The sequence below is a fragment of the Gorilla gorilla genome, chromosome 20, assembly GCF_029281585.2.
Source record: "Gorilla gorilla gorilla isolate KB3781 chromosome 20, NHGRI_mGorGor1-v2.1_pri, whole genome shotgun sequence".
Lineage (NCBI taxonomy): Eukaryota > Metazoa > Chordata > Mammalia > Primates > Hominidae > Gorilla > Gorilla gorilla.
This window is the reverse complement of record NC_073244.2, coordinates 15,823,148-15,840,018: the sequence shown is the minus strand read 5'-3', so window position 1 is coordinate 15,840,018 and position 16,871 is coordinate 15,823,148. Positions and strand designations below refer to the sequence as shown.

The 16,871-nt window shown below is 49.2% G+C and overlaps 1 protein-coding gene across 2 annotated transcripts; it reads left to right on the top strand.

The window, feature by feature from the left end:
• Positions 1-9,792: 9,792 nt before the first annotated feature.
• LOC129528892 (uncharacterized) lies at positions 9,793-16,862 on the top strand. Of its 2 annotated transcripts, none has more exons than XM_063700985.1 (2): positions 9,793-10,175; positions 15,246-16,862. In XM_063700985.1, exons 1-2 carry the CDS (start codon positions 9,896-9,898, stop codon positions 15,260-15,262), a joined length of 297 nt encoding a protein of 98 aa, XP_063557055.1. In that variant the 5' UTR covers positions 9,793-9,895; the 3' UTR covers positions 15,263-16,862. The 2 variants fall into 2 exon arrangements, with proteins under 2 accessions (XP_063557055.1, XP_063557054.1); XM_063700984.1 differs by having other exon boundaries at positions 9,793-10,221; positions 15,246-16,861.
• The last annotated feature ends 9 nt before the right edge of the window (positions 16,863-16,871 follow it).

Sequence of the window (16,871 nt, the reverse complement as noted above, 5' to 3'; positions counted from 1 at the left end):
GGAGACCCAAGTTCTTTTTTTTTTTTTTTTTTTCTTTTTTGAGATGGAGTCTCGCTCTTGTTGCCCAGCCTGGAGTGCAATGGCACCATCTCGGCTCACTGCAACCTCCACCTCCCGGGTTCAAGCGATTCTCCTGGCTCAGCCACCGGAATAGCTGGGATTACAGGCGCCCGCCACCACGCCCGGCTAATTTTTTTTTTTTTTTTTCGGAGACGCAGTCTCGCTCTGTCGCCCAGGCTGGAGTGCAGTGGCACGACCTCAGCTCACTGTAACCTGCGCCTACCGGGTTCCAGCAATTCTCCTGCCGCAGCCTCCTGAGTAGCTAGGATTACAGGCGTGTGCCACCATGCCCGGCTAATTTTTGTATTTCTAGTAGAGACGGGGTTTCGTCATGTTGGCCAGGCGGGAGACCCAAGTTCTTATTTCCAGAGGAAGCCTTCAGGTACTAGACTTCAGAGAGAATAGGTTGTAAAATGTTTATCCGACAGACCTGGGGGCGTGGCTTCCAATGAAGACCAGCCCTAGAAGGCGGGGCTGGGAGACTGCGAAGTCGGAGGGGTTGAGGGGGCTTCAGGCAGAGTGGGTGGAGCAAAGGAGAGGGCTCAGGCTTGGGGGGCGAGACTTGGGTGGGCCCTCCATTCTGGTTGGCCAAGCCTCTATGTCCCAAATAAAAGTCTCTACCTTCCCGAGAACTTATTACAATAGAACACCAGATTTCCAGAGGTATCTGCCAGTCCACAGAGTGAATCACGTTTCCATTCATCCCGTTTCTTCTATAGGCCCTTGAAGAGAGTTTTAACATTTTCTTCTTAAATCGGTTGTATCTTTCGGTGAGGTTAACTCCTAGAGATTACATGTAAATACATTTAGTTTTTTTGCTCTTTTTTCCAACCGATGGTTATTGAGGAGTTCTGAGAGATGAGAAACGTGCTGATTTAAATCACAAATGTAGGCCAGACGCAGTCGCTCACACCTGTAATCCTGGCACTTTGGGAGGTTGAGGCAGGATCCTTTGAATCCAGGAGTTCTAGACCAGCCTGGGCAACATAGGGAGACCCTGTCTCTATGAAACATTAAAATTAAAATTAAAAAAAGAAAAATAGCCCGGGTGCGATGGCTCAAGCCTGTAATCCCAGCACTTTGGGAGGCCGAGGCGGGTGGATCACCTGAGGTCAGCAGTTCGAGACCAGCCTGAACAATATGGTGAAACCCGCTTCTACTAAAAATACAAAAAATTAGTTTGGCGTGGTGGCGGGCGCCTGTAATCCCAACTACTTGGGAGGCTGAGGCAGGAGAATAGCTTGAACCCGGGAGGCGGAGGTTGCAGTGAGCCGAGATCACGCCATTGCACTCCAGCCTGGGCGACAAGAGCAAAACTGTCTCAAACGAAACAAAACAAAACAAAAACCCAATAAAATACAAAAATTAGTTGCGCGTGGTGGTGCACACCTGTAATCCCAGCTACTCGGGAGGCTGAGGCAGGAGAATGGCTTCAACCTGGGAGGCGGAGGTTGCAGGGAGCCGAGATGGCGCCACTGCACTCCAGCCTGGGTGACAGACTGAGACTCCTTCTCTATATATAAAAAAAAGAAATAGAAAAAAGAAAAATGAATAGGCTGGTCACGGTGGCTCACGCCTGTAATCCCAGCACTTTGGGAGGCCGAGGCGGGCGGATCACTTGAGGTCAAGGGTTCGAGACCAGCCTGGCTAACACGGTGAAACCTCGTTTCTACTAAAAATACAAAAAGTTATCCGGGCATAGTGGTGCGTGCTTGTAATCCTAGCTAGTCGGGAGGCTGTGGCAGGAGAATTGCTTGAACTCGGAAGGCGGAATTTGCAGTGAATCAAGATCACACCACTGCACTCCAGCCTGGGTAACAGAGGGAGACTCCGTCTCTTAAAAAAAAAAAAAAAAAAAAAAAAGCAAAATAAATAAATAAAGTAGATCACAGATATAACATAGTGTCCAGATGAAACAATAGATGCCCAACATCCTGGAATGGGACATCAATTAAAAAAATAAAAATAGAAAAGAACAAGAGATGCCCAGCAAATAGTTATTTTCACTTTCCCCCTAATGAAGGGTGAAGAGGTCTACAAATGTTCGCTGTTTCTCTTAATTCCTGTGTTTTGAGAATTAAGGATTTATAAGGCAAACCAAGTGATGCGCTGTTGTCTTCTGGAGACCTATGGTATTACATTTCATCTCAAGCAGGTGCTTTTTGAAACTTACCTTTAAACCTTCCTTCCCTATTGGAAAGTTATCACTTGAAAAAGCATTTTCATCATACCTGTAATCCCAGCACTTTGGGAGGCTGAGTTGGACAGATAACCTGAAGTCAGGAGTTCAAGACCAGCCTGGCAAACATGGTCAAACCTCGTCTCTACTAAAAGTACGAAAATTGGCCGGGCATGGTGGCTCACACCTATAATCCCAGCACTTTGGGAGGCTGAGGCGGGTGGATCACCTGAGGTCAGGAGTTCAAGACCAGCCTGGCCAACATGATAAAACACCTCTTGGCCGGGTGCGGTGACTCACGCCTGTAATCCCAGCACTTTGGGAGACCGAGGCGGTCGGATCACGAGGTCAGGAGATCGAGACCGTCCTGGCTAACACAGTGAAATCCCGTCTCTACTAAAAATACAAAAAAATTACCTGGGTGTGGTGGCGGGCGCCTGTAGTCCCAGCTACTCGAGAAGCTGAGGCAGGAGAGTGGTGTGAACCTGGGAGGCAGAGCTTGCAGTGAGCCAAGATCGCGCCACTGCACTCCTGCCTGGGCGACAAAGTGAGACTCCATCTCAAAAAAAAAAAAAAAAAAAAGAAACCCCCATCTCTACTAAAAATACAAAAAATTTGCCAGGTGTGGTGGTGGGCGCCTGTAATCCCAGCTACTTGGGAGGCTGAGGCAGGAGAATCGCCTGAACCAGGAGGCAGAGGTTGCAGTGAGCCGAGATAGTGCCATTGCACTCCAGCCTGGGCAACAAGAGCAAAACTCAATCTCAAAAAAAAAAAAAAAAGTACAAAAATTAGCTGGTGTGGTGGTGCCCGCCTGTAATCTCAGCTATTCCTGTGGCTGAGGCATAAGAATTGCTTGAACCCACGAGGGTTCAAGTTGCAGTGATCTGAGATCGTGCCACTGCACTCCAGTCTGGGCAACAGAGCAAGGGGGCAGCAAAAAAAAAAAAAAAAGCCTTTTCCAAGCTGGGATGGGGATGGAACAACAGTTTGACAGATGAGAAAACTGAGACTCAGACTCATCTACACACAGTATTTCCACTTCATCTCCAGGAAATGACTGAAGGAATTTAGGGAATGTCTGTTAATTTCTGAGGAAAGACAGAACAGCAAGTGCAAGGGCCCTGAGGCAGGAAGGCAGGACAATGCTTCTGTAACAGCAGAAGCCCTGTGTCTGAAATGGTTTAAGTGAGTTGGGTAGGATGGAGACTAGCAGGAAGGAAGTCAATTATCAGTCAGATCATATGGGGCCATGAGAACAACTAAACATTTTGGGTTTTACTATGAGTGCAATGCAAAGTCATAGAAGGGTCTGAGCTACTGGAGCAATATTATCTGATATATATTTTAAGAATATCTGTCTGTCATTTGTACAACTCTTGGGAATCAAAGGTAGAATCAGGGAGCGTAATTGGAAAGTTAAAGCAATAATCCCGATGAGAAGAAAGTGGTTTGGAAAGTTGGTAGCAGGGGAGAACAGAGGGGTTGTGGCATGGTCTGAGGCTAAAGTGAGGGTAGATCCAAGAGCTATCTGCTGATGGATTTTCTTTCTTTCTTTTTCTTTTTTTTAGAGACAGTCTCACTCTGTCACCCAGACTGGTGTGCAATGGCACAATCATAGCTCACTGCAGCATGGAACTCCTGGACTCAAGTGATTCTTCCACCTCAGCCTCCTCAGTAGCTGGGACTACAGGCGCCCACCACCACAGTCAGCTATTTTTTTTTTTCTTTTTGTAGAGATGGGATGTCACTATGTTGCCCAAGCTTGGCTCTAACTCCCGGCCTCAATCGATCCTCCTGTCGTGGGCTCCCAAAGTGTGGGATTATAGGCATGAGTTACCAAGCTTGTAACCGCCTAACTGCCTAGAGCTGATTTACCAATACAGGAAATTGCAATAAAGAAAGAGTTTCATTCATGCAGAGCCAGCTAGCCGTACAGGAGACCAAAATTTTACTATTATTCAGATCAGTCTCCCTGAAAACTCTGGGATCAGGGGGTTTGTTTGTTTGTTTTGAGACAGAGTTTCACTCTTGTCACCCAAGCTGGAGTGTAATGGCGCCACCTCAGCTCAGTATAACCTCTGCCTCCTGGGTTTAAGAGATTCTCCTGCCTCAGCCTCCCGAGTAGCTGGGATTACAGGTGGCCGCCACCACGCCTGGCTAATTTTTCTATTTTTTTCACTAGAGATGGGGTTTCACCATGTTGGCCAGGCTGGTCTTGAACTCCTGACCTCAGGTGATCCACCTGCCTTGGCCTCCCAATGTGCTGGGATTACAGGCGTGATCCACCGCACCTGGCCTGAGATTGTGGTTTTTAAGGATAATTTGAGATGATTTTAAGGATAATAGGGGGTCTGAAAGTGGGAAGTGCTGATTGGTTGAGTCTGAGATGAAATCATAGGGAGTGGAACCTGTCCTGTTGCTCTGAGTCAGTTCCCGGGTGGGAACCAGAAGACCAGATGAGCCGGTTTATCCATCTAGGTGGCCTCAACTTGTGCACTGAAACACAGGGTCTGCAAAATATCTCAAGCACTGATTCTAGGTTTTACGATAGTGATTTTATCCCCAGGAGCAATTTGGGGAGGTCCAGAATATTGCACCCACCAGCTGCATGACTCCTAAACCATAATTTCTTATCTGTGGCTAATGTGTTAGTCCCGCAAAGGCAGTCTAGTCTCCAGAGAAAAGGAGGTTTGTTTTGGGAAAGCATTATTGTTGTTTTTGTTTCAAAGTTAAACTATAAACTAAGTTCATCCCAAACTTAGTTTGGCCTACGTCCAGGAATGAACAAGGACAGTGTGGAGATTAGAAGCAAGATGCAGTTAGTTTGGTGAGATCTCTTTCCCTGTAATCATTTTCTCAGTTATAATTTTTGCAAAGGTGGTTTCAAGTCCAGTACCCAGGGCTCGTAAGAAAGACATTCAGGGCCGGGCGCGGTGGCTCACGCCTGTAATCCCAGCACTTTGGGAGGCCGAGGCGGGCGGATCACGAGGTCAGGAGATCGAGACCATCCTGGCTAACACAGTGAAACCCCGTCTCTACTAAAAAAATACAAAAAATTAGCCGGGCGTGGTGGCGGGCGCCTGTAGTCCCAGCTACGCGGGAGGCTGAGGCAGGAGAATGGCGTGAATCCGGGAGGCGGAGCTTGCAGTGAGCCGAGATCGCGCCACTGCACTCCAGCCTGGGCGACAGAGCGAGACTCCGTCTCAAAAAAAAAAAAAAAAAAAAGAAAGACATTCAGCTAGGCGCGGTGGCTCACGCCTGTAATCCCAGCACTTTGGGAGACCGAGGCGGGTGGATCACAAGGTGAGCAGATCAAGACCATCCTGGCTAACACAGTGAAACCCCGTCTCTACTAAAAACAAAACACAAAAGATTAGCTGGGCGTGGTGGCAGGCGCATGTAGTCCCAGCTACTCGGGAGGCTCAGGAAGGAGAATCGCTTGAACCCGGGAGGCAGAGGTTGCAGTGAGCTGATATCGCACCATTGCATTCCAGCTCTGGGTGACAGAGTGAGACTCTGTCTCAAAAAAAAAAAAAAAAAAAAAAAGACATTCAGGTCATGCACGGTGGCTCACCCCTGTAATCCCAGCACTTTGGGAGGCTGAGATGGGCAGATCACATGAGGTCAGGAGTTTGAGACCAGCCTGGCCAACATGGTGAAACTCCATCTCTACTAAAAATAAAAAATTAGCCGGGTGTGGTGGCATGCACCTGATATCCCAGCTACTCGGGAGGCTGAGGAAGGAGAATCACTTGAACCCGGAGGTGGAGGTTACAGTGAGCCGAGATCACACCACTGCACTCCAGCCTGGGAAACAGAGTGAGACTCAGCTTCAAAAAAAAAAAAAAAGAAAGAAAGAAAGAAAAAAGAAAGACATTCAATTAAGCTTCTTCTTTTTCCCACAGACTCTAGACTTTAACGTCTTCAGTGGGAATCAGCATGGACGTCAGAACAGTCCCTCCTTAAACACAAAGTCATTTCCTACCTCATACCTCATAATCACATGATAGAAGGGGTGAGAATGTCTCCATGGCCAATCCCATACAGGGGTGTTCAAGAATACAGTTATGGGTTGTTAGTTTTTGTTTCTGGTTGGGCCTGCAAAGCCTCTTCCTCATCCCTCTTTTCCACTTATCACTAGAAACAGAAACTAAAAACCATGGCTTCAGGCTGCTACAAGCCTAAAACAAAACAAAACAGGACAACAACAACAAAATAAGGCGACTTGGACAAACTTGCTAGTAAATCCATTAACGAAGGCCCCACCCTCATGATCTAATCACCTCCCTAAGGCCTCATATCCTAATTTCATCACTTCTGCGGTTAGGATTTAAGCATTTGGCTTTGCGGAGTGGTGGTGTGGAGGCAGGACACACACAACATACAACCTTCAGACCATAGTGAGGTAGGAGACTGGGTAGGACTTACTTTGTTTCCTGGTCCCAACAGGATAAAGTGAAGAAGCCACCGGGAACCAGCAGATGGCACCAAAAGCCATCTCTAGTTGCTCTCCTTGCTTGTTAGGGTAAGACACTCCTACCAGAGCCATGACAGTTGATAAGTACCATGGCAACAACATGAAAGTTACCATTCACTTCCATAACAACCACCTGGAAGTTATAGCCTCCTTTCTAGAAAGTTCTGCATGGCACACCCCTTAATTTGCATGTAATTAAAAGTGAGTATAAATATAGCTAGCCAACAGCACAAAATGCTGATTCTGGGCACACTGCATAGGTTTTGGCTGTACTCTGGAAAAAGCAACTCTGAGTGAATGAAAGATCCTTGTGTAGCACCACCAGTTGAATTCTTTCCTGGGTGAATCCCCAATGATGGCACTTACCTGCATCAGTAGCACACTTCTATTTCCTTAGGCACCTGCTTCTAAGCTAAAACTGCCTGCTTGCCAAAAAGATATAAGAGTTTTTATTTTTCATTTGGATAAAGGCAATTAGTTAACACAAATGGCCACCCCAATTACCAAACTTAGGATGAACTTCAACAACATTGTTAACACAGTCATTGTGTTGTGAATTCTTTTTTTTTTTTTTTTTTTTGAGACAGGGTCTTGCTCTGTTGCCCAGGCTGGAGTGCACTGGTGAGATCTCGGCTCACTGCAACCTCCACCTCCCGGGTTCAAGCGATTCTCCTGCCTTAGTCTCCCAAGTAGCTGGGACTCAACACACCCAGCTAATTCTTTTGTATTTTTAATAGAGATGGGGTTTCACCATGTAGCCAGGCTGGTCCTGACCTCCTGAATTCAGGTGATCCATCCACCTCAGCCTCCCAAAGTGCTGGGATTACAGGCATGAAAACCAGCACACCCGGCCCACCTGTGCACTGTTAGTGAGACTATAAAATGGTGCAGCAGCTATGAAAACCAGTATGGCAGTGGTTCAAAAAATTAAAATTGATATTATCACATGATCTAGCAATCCCACTTCTGGGTATATATCTAAAAGAATGGAAAACAGGCTCTCAAAAACATATTTGACCACCCACGTTTATAGCAGCATTATTCATAATAGCCAAGAACACACCTCATTCATAAGGGTGTATTTTGGGGCTTTCTATTCTATTTATTGGTTTAATTTATTTACCACTACACCAATATTACTGTCTTTTTTTTTTGCGACAGAGTCTCGCTCTGTCGCCCAGGCTGGAGTGCAGTGGCACGATCTCTGCTCACTGCAAGCTCCACCTCCCAGGTTCATGATATTCTCCTGCCTCAGCCTCCTGAGTAGGTGGGACTACAGGTGCCTGCCACCACGCTCGGCTATTTTTTGTATTTTTAGTAGAGACGGGGTTTCACCGTGTCAGCCAGGATGGTCTCGATCTCCTGACCTGGTGAACCGCCCGCCTCGGCCTCCCAAAGTGTTGGGATTACAGGCGTAAGCCACCGTGCCCGACCCTGTCTTTCTGTTTCTTAATGTCTGTAGGGTAAGTGCCAACAGTTCTTCAGGAGTATTTTGGGTTTTACTGGCCTTTTGTACTTCCACATACATACATTTTATTGTAAGTAGATCAGGTTCTTCATCAAAACATGTTATTTTGACTGAAAACTTGTTAACTTTCTATATTAAGTAAGAAAAATTCAAGTCTTTATATTGAAACTTCTAATCCATCAACAAGGAAGGTCTATCCATTGATCTAGGTCATCTTTGATTTCTTTCAATAGTAGTTTACAAATTTCTCGGAAGAGATATTGCATACTTTTTTGTTGTATTTATTTCTACTTATTTTATTGCTGTTGTAATATTGCTGTTAAAAGAGACAAGTCGGCCGGGTGCAGTGGCTCACGCCTGTAATCCCAGCACTTTGGGATGCCGAGGCCAGCGGAATACCTGAGGTCAGGAGTTCCAGACCGGCCTGGCCAACGTGGCGAAGCCCCGTCTCTACTAAAAACATACAAAAATTAGCTGGGCGTGGTGGCATGCGCCTGTAATCCCAGCTACTCAGGGGCCTGAGGCAGGAGAATCGCTTGAACCAGGGAGGTGGAGGTTGCAGCAAGCCAAGATCAAGCCACTGCATTCCAGCCTGGGCGACAGAGCAAGACTCCGTCAAAAAAAAAAAAAAAAAAAAAAAGAGAGAGACAAGACAATTATCTTTGCATATTGAGTTTTTAGCCACTATTCTTGCTAACCCGCACATTATGTGTAACAATTTAGATTCTTTTGGATCTCCCACTTAGACAATTATGTTGTCTGTAAATAATGGCAGAAAAGAAATGTAGATAATGTTTCTTCCAATTTCTTTTTCAGACAGGGCCTTCCTCTGTCACCCCAGCTGGAGTGCAATGGCGCCATCTCAGCTTACTACAACCTCTGCCTCCGGGCTGAAGTGATCCTCCTGTGTCAATCTCCGAAGTAGCTGGGACTATAGACATGCATCACCATGCCTGGCTAATTTTTGTATTTTTTAAAATTGAGACAGGGTTTTGCCATCTGCCAGGTTTTGCCTGGACAGACCTGCCCAGGCTGGTCTCAAACTCCTGAACTCAAAGCGATCTTCCTTCCAAAGTGTTAGGATCTCAGGCGTGAGCCGCGCGTGGCCGTAACTACAATGCTTGATAGAATTCATGAGAGTGGGCATCGTTGCTGTACTCCTGAGCTTAGAACAGTTTTCAGTATTTCACTACAGTGTTAGCTGTAGATTTTTTTACATGCTCTTTATCAGTTTGTTGAGAGATGTTGAGAATGGGCCCGGTGCGGTGGTTCATACCTGCAATCCCAGCTCTTTGGGACGCCAAGGAGGGAAGATCGCTTGAGCTCAGGAGTTCGCGACCAGCCTGGGCAATATAGTGTGACCTCCCATCTCCACGAAAAATTTAAAAATTAGCCTGCTGTGGTGTCACGAGCCTGTAGTCCCAGCTACTGTTGAATTTGAGGGAAGATAGCTTGAGCCCAGGGATTGGAGGTTTCCGTGAGCCGTGATCGAGCCACTGCACTCCAGCCTGTGCGACAGAGGAAGACCCTGACCTATAAAAACGCAAACAAAGTAGTGAGGAGAGATGTATCAGTTATCTACTGCCGTATAACAAACCATCAGGCAACAGCGCATCCTCGTACAAGCCGCATAAATGCAGAGGAAAGCGAGCAGAGGCATTTCGAGGTCCCGCCCAACAGACTCCCTCCATCGTGGTCCCGCCCCCACCCCATGCCGCCGCCGGGTTCCGCCCCCACGGTGCCCAGTGAAGCCGGAGGGACGGGGTCCAATCGCTGTCGGCTGCGCGGAAACTGGGACTTCTCCCCAGGGTCGTGGAGGACTCGGCCGCCGACCCTCCCACCGCCTCACGCCTCGGAGACCGTGTCCAGAGCCCTCAGCCGCTTCCGAGCCCCGAGAGGGGAATCAGAAGTGCGCGTGAGCAGAGCGGCACCCCCTTCACAGGAATCGCAGCTGAACCTGTGGTTTCCCCTGCACCAGCCTTTGCGACCAGGTGGGGCTTCAGGTGCGGCTTCGCCACGTGGAGGCAGGAAGACTCGGTGAGGGGGAGACGGGGGTGGGGTCTTGGTGACCGAGAGACGGGGGCGGAGACTTGGTGAGGTGAGACGGAGGCGGGGACTCGGTGAGAGGCTAGACGGGGGCGGGGACTCGGTGAGGGAGAGACAGGGGCGGGAATCGGAGAGGGGAGACGGAGGCGGGGACTCGGTGAGGGGAGAGACGGGGGCGGGGACTTGGTGACGGGGAGACGGGGGCGGGAATCGGTGAGGGGACGATGGGGGCGGGGACTCAGTGAGAGGAGAGAAAAGGGCGGGACTCGGTGAGGGGGAGACGGGGGCGGGGACTCGGTGAGCGGACGACGGGGGCGGGGACTCGGTGAAGGGAGAGAAGAGGGCGGGACTAGGTGAGGGGGAGACAGGGACTCGATGACAGACAGGGCAGGGTCTCGGTGAGGGGAACCGGGGGCCGGGGACTTCGTAAGGGAGAGACAGGGGCGGGGATTCGGTGATGGGGAGACTGGGACGAGGACTTGGTGAGGGAGAGACTGGGGGCGGGGACTCAGTGAGGGGCTGTCAGAGGCGGGATCTCAGTGAGGGGAGAGAAGAGGGCGGGATCTCAGTGAAGGGAGAGAAGAGGGCGGGGACTCGATCAGGGGGACACGGGGCCGGGGACTCGATGACGGGAAGGGTAGGGAACTCGATGAAGGAGAGACGGTGGCGGGGACTCGATGAGGGAGAGGCAGGGGCGGGGTCTCGGTGAGGGGAGAGACAGGGATGGGAACTCGCTGAGGGGGAGGCGGGGCGGGGATTCGGTGAGGGTGAGGCGGGGGCGGAGACTTGATGAGGGATAGACGGGGCGGGGACTCGATGAGGGGGAGTCGGGGGAGGGGTCTTCGTGAGGGGAGAGACGGGGGCGGGGTCTCAGCAAGGGAGAGGCAGGGATGGGGACTCAGTGAGGGGGAGGCGGGGGCGGGGACTCGATGACGGCGAGACGGGGGCGGAGACTCGACGAGGGCGAGACGGGGGCGGGGTCTCAGTGGGGGAGAGACAGGGATGGGGACTCGGTGAGGGCGAGGCGGGGGCGGGGACTTGGTGAGGGAGAGATGGGGGAGCGGTCTCGGTGACGGGGAGACGGGGTAAGGTCTCTGTGAGCCTAGATGGCGCTGGTGTCTCAGTGAAGGCGCAATGGGGATGGGGATTCAGTGAAGGCGGAAACCGAGGTGGAGTCTCTGTGAGGGTGGAGATGAAGGCAGAGACTCCGTGTAGGATAGGAGGACCGGGACTCAGTGATGCGGGAGTCTGTGGGCGGAGGATTACCCAGGTGCTCAGGCAAGAGACTGAAGGCACAAACTGTTTCAGTATAATAAAGAAAATAGTTAGAATAAGAATAGTTATAATATAAATTAGATATAGAGATGATCGTGGACATTATCAATCATTAGTATGAACATTATTAATCATTAGCTTTTAATATTACTCTTTGTTGTATTACTAACATAAGCAAGGAATAACCGGCGGGTATAGGATCAGGTGCTGAAGGGACATTGTGAGAAGTGACCAAGAAAGCAAGAGGTGAGCCCTCTGTCAGGCCCGCATAAGGGCCGCTTGAGGGCTCCTTGGTCAAGCGGTAATGCCAGTGCCTGGGAAGGCACCTGCTACTTAGCAGACCATGAAAGGGAGTCTACCTTTCCTTGGAGGAGTCAGGGAACACTCTGCTCCACCAGCTTCTTGTGGGAGGTTGGATATTACCCAGGCCTGCCCGCAGCCATCCGGAGGCATAAACCCCTCCCTGTGGTGCTGTGCTTCAGTGGTCACTTTTCTTGTCCACTTTCATATTCCTCCGGTACTCCTGGTTCCTCTTTGAATTTCTTAGAAGATAGTGGTAGAAGAAATAGTGAAAGTCTTAAAGTCTTTGATCTTTCTGATAAGTTCGTAAAAGAAAACACTGGGCCAGGCGCGGTGGCTCATGCCTGTAATCCCAGCACTTTGGGAGGCCGAGGCGGGTGGATCACGAGGTCAGGACTTCAAGACCAGCCTGGCCAAGAAGGTGAAACCCCATCTCTACTAAAAATACAAAAAATTAGCTGGGTGCAGTGGCAGGCGCCTGTAATCCCAGCTACTTGGGACGCTGAGGCAGGAGAATCGCTTGAACTCAGAGGGCGGAGGCTGCAGTGAGCTGAGATCGGGCCATTGCACTACAGCCTGGCGACAGAGTGAGACTCTGTCTCGGGAAAAAAAAAAAAAAAGAAAATGCTGATGTATGCTGTCTTCCCTCTCTTCTTCAGCTACCTATAAGGGAAGGGCCCCCTGTCCTATGATCACGTGACTTGCTTGACCTTATCAATCACTTGGATGACTCACCCTCCTTACCCTGCCCCCTTGTCTTGTATACAATAAATATCAGTGCACCCGCCATTTGGGGCCACTACTGGTCTCTGCGTGTTGGTGGCAGTGGTCCTCAGGGCCCAGCTGTCTTCTCTTTATCTCTTTGTCTTGTGTCTTTATTTCTTATGATCTCTCATCTCCACACATTGGAGAGAACACCCGCAAAGCCCTGTAGGGCTGGACCCTACCAGGAGATGGAGCCCGGCACTCGGTTGTGGGGAAAAGAAAGAAAGATCAGATTGTTACTATGTCTATGTAGAAGAGGAAGACATAAATTCCATTTTGATCTGTATTAAGAAAAATTGTTTTGCTTTGAGATGCTGTTAGTCTTAACTTTAGCCCCAACCCTGTGCTCACAGAAACATGTGCTGTATTGAATCAAAGTTTAATGGACTTAGGGCTGTGCAGGATGCCTTGTTAACAGTATGTTTGCAGGCAGTATGCTTGGTAAAAGTCATCGCCATTCTCCATTCTCGATTAACCAGGGACACAATGCACTGTGGAAAGCCGCAGGGACCTCTGCCCAAGAAAGCTCTGAGATGGCCTGAGATATGGCCTCATGGGAAAGGAAAGACCTTACCATCCCCCAGCCTGACACCCCTAAAGGGTCTGTGCTGAGGAGGAGTAGTGAAAGAGGGAGGCCTCTTTGCAGTTGAGATAAGAGGAAGGCTTCTCTCTCCTGCTCCTCCCTGGGAATGGAATGTCTCCGTGTAAACTGACCATTCCCATTCGTTCTATTCTGAGATAGGAGAAAACTGCCCTGTGACTAGAGGCGGGATATGCTGGCAGCAATACTGCTCTGTTACTCTTTGCTACACAGCTGTTTGTGTAAAGTGAAACTTAAATCTGGCCTACGTGCACATCCAGGCACAGTACCTTTCCTTGAACTTATTCGTGATACAGATTCCTTTGCTCACATGTTTCCCTGCTGACCTTCTCCCCACCTGTTGCCCTGCTACACTCCCCTCACTAAGATAGTAAAAATAATGATCAATAAATACTGAGGGAACTCAGAGACAGCCAGCGGTGCAGGTCCCCTGGGCCCACTGTTCTTTCTCCATACTTTGTCTCTGTGTCTTATATCTTTTCTCAGCCTCTCGTCCCACCTGACGAGAAATACCCAGAGGTGTGGAGGGGGAGGCCCCCTTCACTCGGTGAGGGGACAGACAGAGGTTAGATCTGGGTGAGGGGTGGGCAGAGGAGAGTCATCGAGGGGACAGACGGAGGCAGGGTCTTGGTGATGGAGAGATGGGGGCGGGGGCTCAGAGAAGGATGAGCGCGGGTTCTCGATGAGGTGAGAGACGGGGGCGGGGTCTCAGTGAGGGAGAGATGAGGGCCAGGTATTGTGAGGCTGCATATTGCAATGATGCATATTTCCCAGTCTCACTGACGTCTTATGTTTAGGTCAGTATATGAAAAAATCTACATGGGCCTGGACTTTATTTTTTCCTTTCCTTTTTTTTTTTTTTTGAGATGGAGTCTTTTTTCTTATTCTTAAAAAAACAAAAATTCTTAGCTGGGTGCGGTGGCTCACGCCTGTAATACCAGCACTTTGGGAGGCTGAGGCGGGCAGATCACCTGAGGGCGGGAGTTCAAGACTAGCCTGGCCAACATGGAGAAACCCCGTCTGTACTAAAAATACAAAATTAGCCAAGTGTGGTGACACATGTCAGTAATCCCAGCTTCTCTGGAGGCTGAGGAAGGAAAATCGCTTGAACATGGGAGGCGGAGGTTGCAGTGAGCCAAGATCGCACCATTGCTCTCCAGCCTGGGCAAGAAGAGTGAAACTCTGTCTCAAAAAAAAAAAAAAAAAAAAAAATCTTAAAAAAAAAAATCGCCATTATCGAGCTGGATGCAGTGGCTCACTCCTGTAATCCCAGCACTTTGTGAGGCCAAGGCGGGCGGATCGCTTGAGCTCAGAAGTTCCAGACTAGCCTGGGCAACATGGTGAAACCCCGTCTCTACCAAAAATACAAAAATTAGCCGGGCGTGGTGGTGTGCAACTGTAGTCCCAGCTACTTGGGGGGCTGAGGTGGGAGGATCCTCTGAGCCCAGGAGGTCGAAGCTGCAGTGAGCCATGATCACGTCACTGCACTCCAGCTTGGGTGACAAAGCTAGATCTTGTGTCAAAAACAAAACAAAGCACCATTATGTCATCATTTTTTATCCAAAAACATAAATTTTGAAGGCCTGGCACAGTGACTCATACCTGTACTCCCAGCACTGGGAGGCTGCAGCAGGATGATAACTTGAGCCCAGGAGTTTGAGGCTGTAGTGAGTTGTGATCACACCACTGCACTCCAGCCTGGGTGACAGAGTGAGACACTGTCTCAAAAAAACAAACTGATGGTCATGCGAGGTGGCTCACACCTGTAATCCCAGCGCTCTGGGAGGCTGAGGCCGACGGATCATGAGGTCAGGAGATCAAGACCATGCTGGCCAACATGGTAAAACCTGGTCTCTACTAAAAATACAAAAAATTATCTGGTTGTGGTGGCACGCGCCTGTAGTCCCAGCTATTTGGGAGGCTGAGGCAGGAGAATTGCTTGAACCTGGGAGTCGGTTGCAGTGAGCCGAGATCGCGCCACTGCACTCCAGCCTGGCGACAGAGCAAGACTCTGTCTCAAAAACAAAAAACAAAAACAAAAACCTGATTTACTTCTTTTCCCAATTCATTTCAGACCAGAAGACCATGTAGCACCAAAAAGATAGCTGCAAAGCGGAATAAAGTTGGGGAAAACAATCTGCTGGCCAGAAGAGAGTAAGATGCAGGAGGATGATTGCTGGTTCTCCGCAGCAGGAGTCAGGGAGGCCATGAGATGGAAGAGCCACCCCACAATGGGAAGAACCTGGAGACAAGGTTCTCCCTGTCTATGCCCAAGAAAAGCCACCCTTCAGGAGAGAGTTTCTGACTTTCATGAACTTGGGGAACATTCTAAACCTATTCAAAATTTGCTTACTCACTGAGAGGTCTCACAAGTAAGCACGTTGTCCATAAATGAGACTCGCATGTTGAATATTTACACAGAATTCAGTTTTTGTTTAGATGACTATCAGAATAAAATATCAGTGTATGAGAAGCCTTATGAATGTCATGACTATAATGGAACCTATGGCAAAGCATTCATCGTACTCAATTTGAAGGAATTCAGACAAGGCAGAAGCAGTCTAGGTGCTCTGAAAATGACAGTAATTTTTTTTTTTTTTGCGACAGAGTCTCGCGTCTTGCTCTGTCACCCAGGCTGGGTTGCAGTGGCATGATCTTGGCTCCTGCAATCTTCTCCTCCCGGGTTCAAGCGATTCTCCCACATCAGCCTCCCAAGTAGCTGGGATTACAGGCATATACCACCACGCCCAGCTAATCTTTGCATTTTTAGTAGAGATGAGGTTTCACCATGTTGGCCATGCTGGTCTCAAACTCCTGACCACAACTGATCCGCCCACTTCGGCCTCCAAATGTGCTGGGATTATAGGCATGAGCCACCACACCCAACCTAAATGGCAGCAGCTTCTAATGTAGCAGTGCACTTGCTTTCTTGTCAAGACAGACTTTCCATGGGGGAGAATCCCTATGAGTGCAATAAGAGTGACAAAGTCTTCAGTTGATTAGTTATCCCTTAATTGACAGGCACTGACTCAACGTGGTGAGAAGCCACATGTACATAATCCATGTGGAAAAACCAGGCCTGGAGCGGTGGCTCACGTCTGTAATCCCAACACTTTGAAGACTGATTACAAACTGGGAGGTTGAGGTAGGAGAATCCCTTGAGCCCAGGAGTTCAAGACCAACCTGGCCAATATAGTGCAACCGCTATCTCCACAAAAAATTAGCCTGCTGTGGTGTCACGAGCCTGTAGTCCCACCTACTGGAGGAATTGAGGCCAGAGGGTCGCTTTAGCCCAGGGGTTGGAGGCTGCAGTGGTGAGGGTCTCGGTGAGGGGGAGATGGGGGCGGGCACCCGGTGAGGGACAGACGGGGGCGGGAGCCGTGATTGCGCCACTCACTCCAGCCTGGGCAACAGAGGGAGATCCTGACCTTAAAAAAACCCTCTTCACTATTATTTTTGGTATAAAATAAAAAATTATTTAAAAATTGTATTAGGAAATAAAAATATTAGTGAAAAGGGATGTATCAGTTATCTACTGCTGTATAACAAACCACCCGGAAACAGCGCATACTCGTACGTGGCGGCATAAACGCAGAGGAAAGCGAGCAGAGGCATTTCGAGGTCCAGCCCAACCGACTCCCTCCATCATGGTCCAGCCCCCGATACCTCCTCCCGCCGGGTTCCGCCCCCACAGTCCCCA